The sequence below is a fragment of the Bolinopsis microptera genome, chromosome 6 (genome assembly GCF_026151205.1).
Source record: "Bolinopsis microptera isolate Bmic1 chromosome 6, MBARI_Bmic_1.0, whole genome shotgun sequence".
NCBI classification, from domain to species: Eukaryota; Metazoa; Ctenophora; class Tentaculata; order Lobata; family Bolinopsidae; genus Bolinopsis; species Bolinopsis microptera.
Genome location: NC_087077.1, coordinates 10,151,658 through 10,167,720, shown reverse-complemented (window position 1 = coordinate 10,167,720; position 16,063 = coordinate 10,151,658). Strand labels below are relative to the sequence as shown.

The 16,063-nt window shown below is 37.7% G+C and overlaps 1 protein-coding gene across 2 annotated transcripts; it reads right to left on the bottom strand.

Annotated features, from left to right (window-relative positions):
• Positions 1 to 237: 237 nt before the first annotated feature.
• On the bottom strand, positions 238 to 15,284 carry LOC134816509 (glutathione hydrolase 1 proenzyme-like). Of its 2 annotated transcripts, none has more exons than XM_063825378.1 (17): positions 15,233 to 15,284; positions 14,335 to 14,382; positions 14,009 to 14,120; positions 13,732 to 13,909; positions 13,406 to 13,523; positions 13,146 to 13,287; positions 12,887 to 13,002; positions 12,647 to 12,760; positions 12,227 to 12,450; positions 11,950 to 12,030; positions 11,631 to 11,807; positions 11,143 to 11,263; positions 10,683 to 10,754; positions 9,777 to 9,825; positions 2,411 to 2,527; positions 1,884 to 2,018; positions 238 to 1,088 (listed from the first exon to the last, which is right to left on the bottom strand). In XM_063825378.1, exons 1-17 carry the CDS (start codon positions 15,266 to 15,268, stop codon positions 1,030 to 1,032), a joined length of 1,899 nt encoding a protein of 632 aa, XP_063681448.1. In that variant the 5' UTR covers positions 15,269 to 15,284; the 3' UTR covers positions 238 to 1,029. The 2 variants fall into 2 exon arrangements, with proteins under 2 accessions (XP_063681448.1, XP_063681449.1); XM_063825379.1 differs by having other exon boundaries at positions 14,015 to 14,120.
• Between the last annotated feature and the right edge of the window lie 779 nt (positions 15,285 to 16,063).

Sequence of the window (16,063 nt, the reverse complement as noted above, 5' to 3'; positions counted from 1 at the left end):
CGGTTAGGATAAATATCACAGAATAATGCAGGTTTATTAATAAATATCAGAATTCATTTAATTTTAGTTTCTATATCACTTGATTGAGAAAGTTATTGAATTCAACTGTCTCAACTTTGAGACAAATTATACAAATGACAACTGTTTTGCAGTGTTTTACTCTCTTATGTATTTGGTAACGGTTCGTAGGTCCTGAAACTCGAAGCGTAAAGAAGATCGACAATTGAAACTATCAAATCATGCGTGTATTACAGTATTATATTACACGATGACAGAAATAGCTGTATTAATCCTCAAAAACTCATAGAGACAGTTTACGATACGTTGCATCGTGATTATCCTATGAGGAATTAGTGCTTTTGTAAACACTAAACATGACTGTAAAATGTAAATTCTAAAGAATAGCTAGGTGTAAACTGTAAAGTGTATAAAGTTATGTATAAAGTTATGTACAAAGATGCTCAAGGAGTGGACAGGGATGTGAATCTGACTTATGTTATAGTGTTATATAATTTGAACGTTCCCTAAAACAAAACCTCCATTTAAACGCTGCTATAGATTTATTAACTTTATTAAAAAAATGTAAATGTTGATTCTGATATTCTGAAAATTATACCGTAGCAAAATTAATCTTAAAAATCGGATCTTAAAAATTGGACCTTAAAAATATCAACCTAAAAAATTAGAAATACAAACAAACCTTTAAAAAATATAGATCTAAAAAATTATAAACAAAAAATAAACAAACTTTTGTCTGGATTTAACTGTAAAAGTGTCTTGCACTGATATTATACAAATATTTCGACTGTTCAATGAGTTGACTTTCTAAGTTTCCATCTTTAGTTGACAGTCGGGCTTAGGGTTGATTGATCAGAGTGTCAACTTTAAGTTGACACTTTAAAGTTTCTGAATAGATTTGTTTTTGAGATGATTTAGTTGTTTGTCTCACCCTTTAGAACCGCTCTGACATGGTGTATAGTACCTGACACCTGTGTCAGTTGCTAACCATATGGGCGGTATACAAGCACATTATTTCATTTCAAGTGGTGATGGGAGAACAATTCCTGTTCCGTTTTTCCTAGGATCACCTGTAAAACAAGATGTTATCTTAATAATTCTGTTAAATTAAGTTAAATTAAGTTAAATTAATTTAGTCAAACAACATAGAAAGAGCTGGGGGGGGGGGGGGGGGGCAACCATATTAAAGTATATTAAAATGTAGGATTTTCCCCGATTTTGACCCGGGGATATACTTTCAATATACTTTAATATACCTACAATATACTTTAATATATCCCTATCCTTGGAGGCCTACATCGAAAATTGTTACCCAAAATAAGCTTGAAATGCAATTCTTAATCGATTCCAAAAAGTTCTTGAAAAAATATTGAAAATTGATGGAGTTATTTCAATTTTAATGAAGTCATTTTGGCTAGTATTCCGAACAGAGATATTATGTGCAATTTTCCCAATTTTGTTCATGGAGGTCTTTTTACTTAGTATCCACTATATTCAACAAACACTGAGTTATATCTTTCACATAGAGTTAGTCTCATTAAAAAATATTGAAATTTTATCGAATTTGGGCAAAAGCGAATTTGGGCAAAAGCGTATGCCCAAATATGGGCATATTTTTTAAAGCTCATAGCTCAGCCAATTTTTGACCAATCTGGATGGAAATTCATGTACTAGTCCTAAAACAGGCTTATCTTGCGAATCTGAGTGAAAAATATAGTTCATCATGTAAATCTTAACGAAGAATATAAATCTTCTAATTTTCTGAAGAGCTTTCTGAACTCAACAAGACTAAGCAGCTCGATAAAAGAATATAAGATGAATATTAACACTAAAAATCTCCAAAAGATACCACAATTGTAACATACCAGCTGCAGATGTATCCCCGTTCAATCTGGATACGCTAGTAACATCTCCCAACTTTATTTTCCCTGCACTCGAGGTCATGTTGTAACCCAAACTCTTCAACCCTGACACTAGCGCCTGGTCTACTGGCCGTATTCCTGAGGTACCACCGGTTAGGCAGAAACACTGGTTCTAGTCAGTTGTCACAAATAACTGTCCTGATGTTACAGTATGCTGGTAGATCACAAATGTTTCTTTATGTATTTATGGACACTGGGCCTTATTTGTGTCTCAAACAGTTTAAAAGTCGTTGAAATGTGTGCAGTACAATGTACCTGATTTGTGAGAGGAGACAAAATTGTGCCATGTTTTCATGTTTTGTAAAAAATATAAAATGTTACGCACAAAAACCCTTACAAAAACTACTGCTCACAAGGAGTAACGACATCTTATCTAATTTATAAATCATTAAATCCATGAATGAATTATGCTTTTTGAACAAAATAAACCATCTTATCACATCTTGAAGTGACACAATACACACACTTACCTGTTAAAACCTCGTAGTAAGTGAACCCGTTCAGCTGATCGTGAATTCTCGGTTCCCGGAGACTCGTTGCCAGCGGCATATTCCAGTCCAGAGCATTTATTATTGACAGCAATGCACCTGAAATATGGATTTTTTAAAAATCTCAACACTTATTTTACTTCGGACATTCCAACAGCCACATTGTTACACAAGTGTGTAACCAACCAATTACAGGAAGCCGAAGGATTCAATTATACATAAGGCCAAAATCTATTTATACTGTGGTCTTCCTTTAAATAATTAAGTAGGTTATCAATGAAAATCGCTTCAATTAGTTGGGTAAATTAAGTTGATCCCACAATTAGCGCATGAGTGCGCGGCTCATACATGCAGCGCGCGCGCCACAGTGGAAAATGTTGGGATTTTAATTTCGCAGAAAACGATTAAAAAATAATCGTACGATTATCGACGATAATCGTCGCGCGCGCGTTACACGCACGATAATCGTCTAATCTGACGATAATCGTCATATTTGGCGAATAACGCTATTTCACGACGTTTATTAGGCGATAATGAGCGATATCACGATAATCACACAATAAATCATGGAAATAAAATGTATTTGTTATTTCATGTAACGATTACCTGAGGACCCCAGGCTATTATGTTCATTATAGATTTGGCGGAATGACAGGCTGAGCGCGGCCCAGTAAATGTAACGAAGGAAGTATTTCGGTTATGCTTCAATATGGAAATCAGAAATCGGATTCATATTTACAGTCTACTGGTAGTGGTAATGTACCGCAAGCTTCGTAATCGTAGTGAACGCAAAACGAATGAAATTGAAAATGTCATGTTTCACAATGAAATTTGATACTATAATTTATTGTTATTGATCAGATTAGTTGCATATATGATATAAGACAGCAGTAGTGAATATGAAATATTTATCATCTATCTAAGTTTGGCACGCAGCGCGCGGGCCGGTATCTTTTAAATAATGTATAATATGTAACGTAGTTTCCTAGTGTAATGTTTAACCCGAGAAGTAATTGCCACAGTGAAACATTAGATTTTATAAAATTAGATTATTTATTTTAACTATTGTGTTAAGTGAAAAATTTTTAGCGATCATTGAAAATATTTGTCAAATTAAATTTCAAATGTCTAAGCGGCGCGCCAGAGCGTTATTCTGAGCCGCGCACCAAAACAGATTTTAATGGACTTAGAATTCATAATACGAATCGAGCGTCTGTAATGTCGTTCGAGACAGATACGCTCTCCTTGGTAACGAGCCAAGTCTATTGTTTACATTTTGTACGTGATAAATCTGATCGGGCCTTGTGATAGGAATTTTGTAGTCTGCAGTCAGAACTTTAATGACGATTATTTTGATACATGAAATTGTGTAATTTGCAATCATAACTGTTTTGACTTTTGAACCATGCAAATAAATTACTCTTTGTAATCAGTAAAAGTAATAACACATTCACAATAGAACTAAAATGGATAATTCGAGACTGGTAATGTTCGCCGGGCTTACAGAGACGAATCAGCTGAAGCCCCTGGGCTCAAATGAGCTCAGGGGGAAATGCTGGCAGTGAGTTATCTTACCTCAATTATGAATATTCAAACATATCATCAACAAATTTCATTTTGAACAACACTTTAATAAAAAGATTTTATCCGTTGAGAAACTAATAATCACTAATTCAATCCGATTTTATTGAATCATAATTTCAGACACTTTCGAGCACGGTACCCCGGGCTGAAGGAGACAGCGATCAGGCAGGCCATCGCCAAGTTCTGCTATATCGAGGGTAAGAAATTACATAATGAGTTTGGCTCTAACACACTTGATTAATTTTGTAGATCAAATTAATGTATGGTAATCTACCAAGTCAATACGTTATATTTGAGCTTGATTCGGTGACTTGAGAAACTGCCCATAAGACAAAATATTGCAGAGAGTGCTGTTACCCCAGCACAATGCCGGGAGGTGCGGCTGCGGATGAAAAAATACGCAGCCGACGAGAAACACCGGCTGAAGAGAAGAAAGCTGGATCAGGAGCCGCAGCAGAGCACCAGCTCAGGGACCCAAACGGATCCCATACACGCTCTGTCTTGTAAGGTGAGGTCTCGTTTCTCAATTACCACCACATATTTGATATTATACTTATTCTAACTGCCACGTATTTTCCTCATAATTGTGATGAATACATCCACCAACTTCTAATTAGGATTGCGAGACCGCCTCAATGAGGCACCAAGTAGAGTTGCATCAGGCTAAGCTGGCGGAAATGAGGACCGAGCTGCTGCCCGACAATTGACCCCCCGACAATTGACCCCCGACAATTTACCCCCCGACAATTGACCCACGGCTGACCTTGACCCTGACCCAGGACCCAGGACCCAAGACCCAGGACCCAGGACCCAGGACCCTGACCCTGACCCTGACCCTGACCCTGACCCTGACCCTGACCCTGACCCTGACCCAGGACCCTAACCGTAACCCTAACCCTAACCCTAACCCTGACCCAGGACCCTAACCCTAACCCTAACCCTAACCCTAACCCTAACCCTGACCCAGGACCCGATCAATTGACCCCAGTGTAATTACATGGGGGTCAATTGTCGGGGGGTCAATTGTCGTACTAAACCCTAGATTTCGCGACAATTGACCCCAGTGTAATTACATAGGGGTCAATTGTCGGGGGGTCAATTGTCGGGGGTCAATTGTCGGGGGGTTAATTGTCGCGGTACCTCGGATAGCTCTGCTTATTAGCATGCCCACTCCTGACTCTTGGCGAACTTGCCCCTTCATAATGGTTGTAACGTGTGTACACAGTATAGTACACAGTACAATCTGATTAGGTACAGTGCGCTTTTCCTAATAAACAATGCCCTTTTTCCCAACAATTTTTCTGCCAAAATTCCTCGGCCTCGGCCTCGGCCTCGGTCAAAATTTGCACTCCTCGGCCTCGGCCTCGGCCTCGGTCAAAAAAAGAAACCTCGGTTGTCCTCGGCCTCGGTCTTAACTGACTGTATTTTCCTCGGCCTCGGCCTCGGTCGAAAATCCTGCCCTCGGTCGACCCCTGTGCGAGCGATTGTTTTGGACCCGAGTCCATTATTGAGAGCCGGGTGAGACAGGCGGCCCAGAAAAGGGCTAGAGATTCAGCCAAGAAAACTTTCAGTTTCAAAGATTTTAGATAGATTTATTGTGTTCTCTGAGAAGATTTATCATCATTTTGCAATTAAACTTTCAACTAAACTTTTCACTGAACTTTTAACTATGAATCGATGTATAATGTATATGGTCATTGTAAAGTTTGCTTTGCCCAAATTTGACTGCCAAAATTGGTACAATTTGACCGGTTGAGCTATTTAGTGAGCTAGCATTGTTAATATTTCACCCATTTGGAATTTTATGATTTGGCAGTGAAAATATTTTGCAATTAACGTCCAGGATCTATTTGTTAAATGGCGATCAAAATAGTCAAAAAGCATAGATTTTATTGGGGAGCTCCACACTTTTTTGCTCCACATCGAAAAGCAGGTCATAACTTTTGCTCCACATGAGATAGAAACTTCATTCCAAAGAATTCAGAAAATTCGGAATCTTCAGATGAAAATGATATCAGAAAGGATTAAATTGCTCTTTATCAACCTGCTCAAAAATTTAAATCAAAAAGTTAGCAAAATGGGCAAAGCAAACTTTACAATGACCATAATGTATCTAATGTGTAATGTATTTAATGTATAGTGTAATGTAAAAAGTGACAGATAAATACCCAGAACTTGCAGGCAGTTTTCACGCTCATTGATAATCAGAACTGAATTGTACAACATATTAAAATATAATTTCCCTGAACTGCAATGTATTTATCTGTCAAAGCCCCAAACGGTCTATCAGCCTCCACGCGGCTTGGGGTGGGTGGTGTATTGATGTATTTCTGTAATTATCGTACACTAGCGAATGATTCCAAAAAAAGTATTTTCATTTGTCTTCGGAAGTTACTTAACTCTTGTTGCATGAAACTTAGAGGCACAGTAATCAAATTCAAGTAAAATTCATATTTTAGATCGTATCATGAAACAGTGCCCTTGCGTTGTCTGCAATGGTGAGAAAAGAACTGAACGTACCATAAAGGAGCATCTGGTCGAGTATGGACATTCAAAGAAAACTTTGCTGACAGATTTTCTCGAGCATTCGACACCAGATGACAAATTGTTCCACTATGCATTGAGGTAATTTAGCATTAGTAAATCGTCACAGAGATAAGTCAAACAAAGTTTAAAATAAACTCCATGGCAGTAAGTTGAGCAGATAATTCATCCATTTAACACAACAGGAAAATGCTGGAGAAGAGTTTCTCACAAGGAACAATCGTCGAAGTGAAAGGTTTACCGGGTAAACCCCTAGTGATTACTTCGATAATCAAGCCTCAGAAAAATATAGCTACACCTGCAGACAGCACGAAGAGGAAACACGCTAAAGTGTTCAAGGATATCGTAGAGAGCCAGGTATCTATCCTAAATAGTGTTATCAGGTTATTTTTAATCTGTAATAATGTGCAGACCAGATTGCTTATTGATCAACCAGAAATGGTGATGGTGGTGAAATAAATAATGGATGCACTGTTTGCAGGCTGAATCAAGTTGTTCGAAATGTCCCGAACATGAGATCGATATGGTAACGAAACGAATTAGAACAGCTCAGATAAATTCGTTATCAAAAGAAGAACGTCAATACATCAGTGCCTCTACTGGAGTAAAGAGTATAGAACCAATTGACGCTCTTCATGTTGCCATGTTCAAAGCAGAGTGTGAGTGCCTGAGTTTAAATTCTAACTGTTGATATAAAACATAGATATGAATACCGAACTAACATATCATGAGTAAGGCAGATTCTCATATTGACAAACTTTCCAGCGAACACGGGGACATCTAATGTTCGTAACAATCTGCGACCTATGCTGAAGAAATTTGATATCAAATTAGAATCAGAGAAAGAGATAAAAGCAGTTGAAGAGTCTTATACTGTAAGTTCTGATCTTAGTCACATACACTACTTGCTGATATCGCGATAAATTTAGCACTTAAATCTAATACAGTCTGTCATCACTAAAAGTCAGTTAAATTCTCAATTCACATTGAACATCCTAAGGTGAGTTACATGAGTGCAATGGTGTCTCTGTCGCACAAAGCGGCGGCTCATGACAAGAACGAGACCAAAAGCGGCGATATTCTGGCACGGAGAACACCAGTGGCCTACTGCGATGGCCAAGAATTGCTGACAAAAACACTTGTAACGTTGAAGAATACAGGTGATTAAGTTTTCTCTATTTCTGTTCGTCATAGTAGCAACATTAGGATAGAGGCTGTCTTGTTTATGAATTAAGTTTTTATCAGCTGACCAAAATCGGCAATTAATGTTGCAGGACAGTTACAAATCGGGAGCGATAAAAAGATTTACACGAAAATTTTTATCGATGCAGACATAAAGTCGACAAAAGTTGCTATCAATGTCCTAAATCAACCTAATTGCAACAGCTCCTATGCCCACGCTATGTTTGTGTACACAGAGGCTCCTGACCATCAGCGAAACATGGACGTGATTTTCAAGGTATATTTCTTTATAAAATGTAAAATTTGATCTTCCTTTCGTGAAATTATAACCCCAACGTCATATAAGTATAGACCTGATGACACACAAATGTAAGGTTGACACCACAGGTGGTAAATCGGGAGTTAATACAGCTAAAAACCCTGTCATTCTGTGGAGCTGATGTTAAGCTGATGTTGTGTGCAGACACCAAAGCACTGTGGGCTGTGTTAGGAATGGGCAGCAACGGGACTTATCCATGCCCAATGTGTGAGATACACAAAGACCACATGAAAGTAATTCTCCAGCATCGTTTTCTTAACAACCTTTCAATTTAACTAGATCCACATGCTCGAGGATCACTTTGTCGACCAGATCATACTGTGGGGGATGTTATCGGGCTCATTTAACGAGCAAGGAGGAGAGAGCTGTCATTCCCTTTTCAAGCGACATGAACACCTGACTAGTACGAAAATCAGCTAATTTAAGACAGTTTGATCAACTCATTTGGAGACAGAAGTTTAATTCAACTCGTTATTAGCATTAATCACGTTTAAAGTGTACAAATAATCTCTTTCCCCCTTTCAATTTTCATGCTAGACAGTCACTATACAGTAGAATCTTAACAGCGACAATTTTCAGATCACATTCGCAACGAAGAGGAAAGAGTGACTAAGAAATGTGAAATAGCCACCAGGAAATATCTCCTTAAACTTAAATCACGGCAAAAGTCATGAGCGGACACTATTATGATATTTGAAACACATCTTTCGGAAAACGCTGCCTATTCATTATTCTACTAAAAAGTTTTTGTAAGCAGCGACTGCAACAAGATTCGCGCACGCGCGTTTTTATCGCCGCGCGAAGCTTTTAAAATTTTGATTACGTGTCAAGAGTGTGCGATTAACACAATGCTAGACCTGTACGAAACCGTATTGAAGCTCTTAAAACCGATTAACGTGCAGTTGTCAAGCATAATTACGAGTTTTCCGGTCAAAAATGGATTCAAAACGACTGAATAGTGAAAATAGTTTCAATGAAACTCGTTTATTCAGCAAACATGGAGAATAACGCTCCTTACAGCTCGATGCATTGTTTTAAGTGACTTCCAGGTATTTGAAACTGAGATGCAAGCAAGTCAGCTTAATTCTGACCCATTGATGAGGCATCAAATACTAAATAATGGTAAAGAGACCGGTTCCTCCCAAAACCTAGTTTTAGAACCTACTTAGATGACAGACTTGGGTGAACCATGTAGCTGTTAAGATATATTAACTTATTTGATATGTGCACGCATTCTACATGAGTTCCTGATCATACTCAAATCACAACCACCATGCAAATAATATATTAATAAGCATGCATATAGCATACTAGGAGTTTTATCCTCGATGGGCAAGCAATAATTGGACGTTTCTCGTCATTCTGACATTTATCGTACGATAGAGAGGCGAGAAACGATTATCGTGCGAATATCGACGTTAATCGTCGGGATGTATAATAATTGCGCGCAGCAGACGATTATCGTCGATTATCGTCAAACTGCACGATTAACGTACGATTATTGTGCGCGACTAAAATCTGCGAAATGGCCCATATTTTCCACTGTGGCGCACGAAGGTATAAGTTTGTACGTATAACGATTTCAAAGTTTCTACTTATAAATTTCATTCGGTAAAAGCGCGTTCCATACAAACACTATCTCTGCATGTGCTGCAGAACACAACAACCAACTACATATCATAAATTCTTGATGAACAGAGAATTTAAAACAAATCTTACCTGAAATTATCCTTGAACCACCAGCAGCCCCCGTCACAAAGTTAGCTTCCTGAAATGTACAAGTGATGAGCTGGACCTCACAGAAGTACGAATCCACGATGCGATACATACACGGTCCCCGTCATTAATATTGTGCAGTTTACAAAAAAGCTTCCTATTCTATGTATATATATAGTTTCGTCAGATCTCCATAGTATAGCTGTAAGGAATATGTTCGTTACATTACACAGAAATGTAATGTTTCTTTTAAAAGAATTCATGAAATAAATCAGTTTCTAGGTATGGATTAAAAATTCTCAGTTTATGTTCAATCAACTTCCTATATTGGACGTGACAAGAGATTTCTCAGAAATAGGAAATCTCGATGGCCTACAGCCTACTACTAAAATCATACCAATAGCTCAAATCTAAATTCCTACATGTTGACTTAATAGGTCTTGGGACACTTGCCATAACGACGTTATGGCAAGTGTCCCAAGACCTATTAAGTCTTAAGACCTATGATAACGTAGGCCGGAACAATAAACACAGGGTTTACACATTATCTAAATATGAACATACTAATTATCACAGTAAATATATTATATAAAATATAGCTGGACTTGAGAGTTCTATCATTTTACACACTAATAATGTATAAAAGACGTGTGTTTTCTGTAAATTCCCCAGCTCCCGAAACCACAACCAACTATTAATCAGATAGAAATTTATCAAATAGAGTAAGTTTATGATGTAACCTATATTGATGTAACCTATATTGATGTAACCTATATTGATGTAACCTATATTGATGTAACCTATATTGATGTAACCTATATTGATGTAACCTATATTGATGTAACCTATATTGATGTAACCTATATTGATAATAAGTAATAAAAATAACTAAATATAGGACCTACTTACCCCGTTACTGCCGAATGTAATAGTAGGACAGGAAGAGGACATGGGTCTTTTACCGGGCTCAATATAGTTCTCCTGTAACAGTTAACATGTCACACGTGACACTTTAATATGTCACACGTGACACTTTACATTGAATACTGCATAATAGTAGGACTTTGTTTACCATTATATTAACAGCATGTAACAGCAATTTTTGATTTAAACCCATCTAGAAAGAATATTCGCCAGAACCAAACAAAACTACCGAGGAATTCAAGTTCGATCAGATTTTTCAAGACTTAGGAGTCTGCCGAATCACTGAGGTTTTTCTTCTCGAGGGTGAAATGAAGGGCTCAGTATAGTGATTAAGTAAAACTAATTGATCATAAACCGTTTTGTGAGCGTTGTTTTCTTGAATAGTGGATCAAATCAGATTTCAGAATTAATGAAGTTTTCAAAGAAATTTCCATGCTAGACTAACCGGAGAGGGGTCAAACCCAAAGTTGTTTTTAAAGCCTGGGGTTGAGAAATCGTCCATCTCATCGTTCAAAACAATACCGTCCTCAGTCATAACACATGATCCAAACAGAAGATTAACAGTTCTGTGAAAAGAATACTGATCACGGTTAAAAATGACCAATTTTACAGTATATATATTGCATGTAGGACGATTTACTCCGCAAACTGCATCACAATGAAAATTTTCACATCGAAAATTTATCCCAATCGGTAAAATGTAAAAGCTGACACAAATTCTTATAGCATAAATAGAATATAGAGATCTACTGTTGTTTGTTTGTAATGTGAACCTAAAAGAAGTGCGATATAAGCTGACTAGTGACTAGTGACTAGTGACTAGTGACTAGTGACTAGTGACTAGTGACTAGTGACTAGTGACTAGTGACTAGTGACTAGTGACTAGTGACTAGTGACTAGTGACTACAAGCGTGTTACTGAGTTATAACTCACGAGGTGCAAGACACCGCCTCCCCCCCAGGACCGAGTACAGACACGTGAGTAGTGTGGGTATTGTCACGGAAGTGGTAGATATGTGTTAGGTAGTCGTTGTAGTCTGTGTGGGGCTTTATTAGTCCATCTGCAATTGTGTCCTTGAAGTGCTTTATCAGCTCTTTTTCGTACGCACCACTAGGATTATAGGATATTTTATAATTTATGAGCATAAATATTTTGTCATTAAAACGTGACTTAATCAAATGGAAGGAATAATACTGAAAAAAAATCTGACCTCAATTTAGTTATCATTCGAAAATCCATGTCACCAACTCACGATTTAACCATAGCTACGACTTCTTTAGTCTTTTGCGAAAAGAGTGGATCACCCATTAAGCCTCTCATAGCGTACCCAGATCTAAGACATGGACAGTTCATATAATAATATTTCCAACATACACTGTATATTTGTTCTAAAGAAACATATCTAAGGGAAGAGATCGACAAGCAAATGAATGAGAACAAACTGAAAAACCCTCAAAAGAATTAAGTCACCAAAAATAATACGCCTGTTGATAACCAATAATAAATAATACAATCCTAACTAATCTGACCTCATTGCTTCTAGTATATGATTCCATGCTTTCAAAGTACCATAACCAAAGGATGCAAGGTCGAAGTTCTCCAGGACTTTTAACGCAATAGCAGTTACGTGGCCAGAAGCAGGTGGAGGTGCGGATATGATAGTCTGACCTCGGTACTTAAACTTAAACGGCTCATCGATAGTAACATTGTAACCTTCTAGATCTTCTACCGACATTATTCCGCCGCGACCTTTCTGAAACATGGAATTAGGCAATCTGACAATAGGGAAGAAATTAACGCAAATTAATGTGCTTCATAAATGTCATGAAATTTGTTAAGATGATTTAAAGGTCTGTTTGTTTTACAATCTGACAAATACCCTACAGCCTACCTTAGTCTTCATTACCAGAGAATCACGGCAAACAAAAGTATGTATCAGTATAACTCACAATAGCTTTCACGATGTTCTCTGCTATTTCCCCTTTGTAGAAGCCATCAGGTCCTTCTCTAGCTATCTTCTCATACGCGTCTGCTAGCTTCGGATTAGTGTAAGTTTCACCAACCTGAACGTAGAAACTTTGAATTCATGTTGACATTAGTACATGGCTAAAAAGCTAAAATTGACAAATTGGAGAAAACTAAAGATGTCCCTTTTCTCAAGGATATGAATGTCCAAACACTCCCCTTACCTTTTTGTATGACTCTAAATTTGCTCCATTGAAGAACATGGACTTGAAATAATCAGTTTGAAAGCAGCCAGGTAGACCACCAGGTAACTGGTCTCTCGTGCCTTTCAACGTGTTTCCTAACAAGAATAGTGGATTAATGCTTTACAATATCTTAACATTTCATGATATTTATGGAGCTAACCGATGGAATAAAGTGATCGACATTCAAAGTTAAACTAAGAATAAAACAAACTGCAATTTTCCGTAAGTTAAGACAAACCCAAGTGATGGGATACTTCTATTCCTGATCTGAGAATCTGTATGGAAGGAGTAAACAAGTCTTTCCAGGGCAGTTTACCGTACATCTGATGAGCGGTCCAGTAACCCCGTACCTCACCTGGTACACCACTGGCTAAACCTCCCTGAAAATGTTAACTTGATCATTGTTTAGTGTTTATCAACTAAGAATTTCAGAATTATTCTCACGACCAGATCTTGTGAGCAATAGAGATCTAAATTCAGCAACTGACTAGGGCTTACCCTTTGAGCGAGATCAGGACGATCCACGTACATATCAGGACTTGCTGCTGCTGGAGCTTTCTCTCGGAAGTTTATAACTTTATCTTCAGTCTTAGTATGAACCAGCATGAAACCACCACTGAAATTATGTGAAACAGTGGTGGTCGGTTAATACAGACATATTCTAGTATATTCTCTCAATAAGTATCAACCTTAGCTGAATATTCTGTGTTCTGTTATGTCATGAATGCTATCACATTAACTTGGCAAAGTAACTACATGAAATCAACGTAGATTTAATAAGGTTAGATGCTTCCGACAATTGAATTGTGACATCAGACACTCACCCGCCTATTCCATTTGATTGGGGCTGGACAGCACCCAAACATAATAATATAGCAATAGTAGCATCAACCCCACTTCCTCCTTGTCTTAGAGTTTCAGCTCCAATCTTCGTACAGACATCGTTATCTGAAGCCACTGCCATGCAGTCTTTGCATTCTGGGCCTTTGTTAACTGTTCCGTCTAAAACAATTACTGATCAGACAACATTGTGTTCTGTAATCTTGGTCGTTTTTGTATTGATTGAAGTCTATTATAAATGTTAATTTGCTCATTAAGTACCTAGACCTGCATCAGCGAATCCTAGAAATCCCCCTGCAGTCAGCATCAGTACACAACCAACCAGTGCCGAAACAGCCAGGACATATTTCTTTCTAATCTTTGAAAATCTTCTCTGAAAGGGTAAAAATGGTGCACATTTTAGTAAAAAAACACCTTCTGTAGACTAAGCATTATATTTAGGTTCAGGTTAAGAGTCAAGACCCCTATTGAAGAAAGGATCTGAAAGACCTGCAGAACCAAAAGATAAGATCCAGAATACCATTTAAACAATCAATAACTACATTTTGATAATATTATTATGATAAAGAATAAATAAAGCTGCTTACTGTTGTGCTGTTACTATCTATGGTGCACTCTGAGCTCTCCCCAACAGTCTGCCATATTAAATAACGATTATATTCAGAAATAGAGCTTCCCAGAGTAATTTGTATGATAATAAGTATGACTGTAGTTACAGAAAAAAAGTTAACATTTAATTGGAAAAATTAGCCCCGTGTGATTCTGCTAACATATGGTACACAATAAAATTAAATTGCTGCCTTGTACTCAGAGGCGGCTCGTGGGAGCTGGCTGGCAGTTTTGTTGGGGGTCCAATCGATGGACTGGGGGGGGGGGGGGAGGGAGGGGGGCTTGGGAGCCGGCTCAAGCTGATCCCTCCAAACTACCGATTACATTACACACAGGGCCTTGTAAATGTAATGTGTAACACTTTACAGGCGACAGCAAACAAAAACAAAAACTTATAACATGGGTGAAACAGGAGTCAGGACACCACACGTGTACGATCTCAGCCGCGCAGTATCATATAGCAGTCAAATTGCAAAGGGTCCTGGACCCCCAAATCGAGGCAAATCATAATAGATTACCTGTAGTGGGATGCGCACGATGTGCTTTGTAACGTTTACAATTAACTATGTGTTAAAACTGCGCGGCTGAGTAGTCCAGAGGTAGGATTGGACTCCCTACAACACAAAATTTCACGAAGATCATGCGTGCGCTTACATTAAAACGTATGATAGTAAATGAAGACCTTTATATTGCGATTTGTTATTTCCTAACACTATTACTAATTACTATTTCTATTTTAAGCACCAGCCACCAGATAATAATTTTAAGGCGTCCACGGACGCCTGGACGCCCTCAATAGCCGCCTCTGCTTGTACTTAATTCATTTAATCTTGTCGAGAAAAGATAATTTTTTTGAGAAAAGACAAATGAACTCACCTCATGAGACCTTGTAGAGCCATAGTCAGGGTGCATCCCCTAGAAATTATTTCAGACCATTGTTGATTAAAGATATTATGTTTTTGTAAGACATTTGTATAGTTTAACAGCAAAGCAAAAGTCTCTAGAACCCTATTTAATTCCAAAATTTACTGCTGCTGCAGAAGCTATGACCAACTCTCAAGTCGGCAGACAATTTCAGAGCATTATCTTCCAGAAAAACAGCCAAATACATCTGACTGCAATTAATTTCATTCAATTTTATTCCTGAGAATTAGAAGAAGAGCTGTCATGTTCTTAAATTTTTCAAAGTAAATTCTTCAGAAGGTTTATTTTAGGAAATCAATAATATAGTTTTACGGGTTAGCAATCTATTGCTTTGGCAGGAATTTCGATTCACATTTAAAAAATTGTGATGTTTTAGCTATACAATATGGGTTAAGTCTTTTTCATCAAAAATCATCACATATTATAATGGATACAAGGATACAAGAATACAAGGATACAAGGATACAAGGATACAAGGATACAAGGATACAAGGATACAAAAGTGATAATTACTTTATTGAGTAAACAATAGTTGTAACTCTGAAATAATTTAAGTTAAAAAAACACTTCCAATTATTTACAGATGTGTTGGAATAATTTAGAAATATTATATCATGCTATGTATATGATGCTAGTTAAAAATTACGGCCAGGTAGCGCAGTTGGTTAGAACGCCAGCTTTGCAATCGTGAGGTTGCGAGTTCGAATCCCACTGTCTGCCTGGTCATGGGGTGAGCGTCGTTGACGTTCAGCTAAGGATCCTGAGTGGTCTATGCAGCCCCCT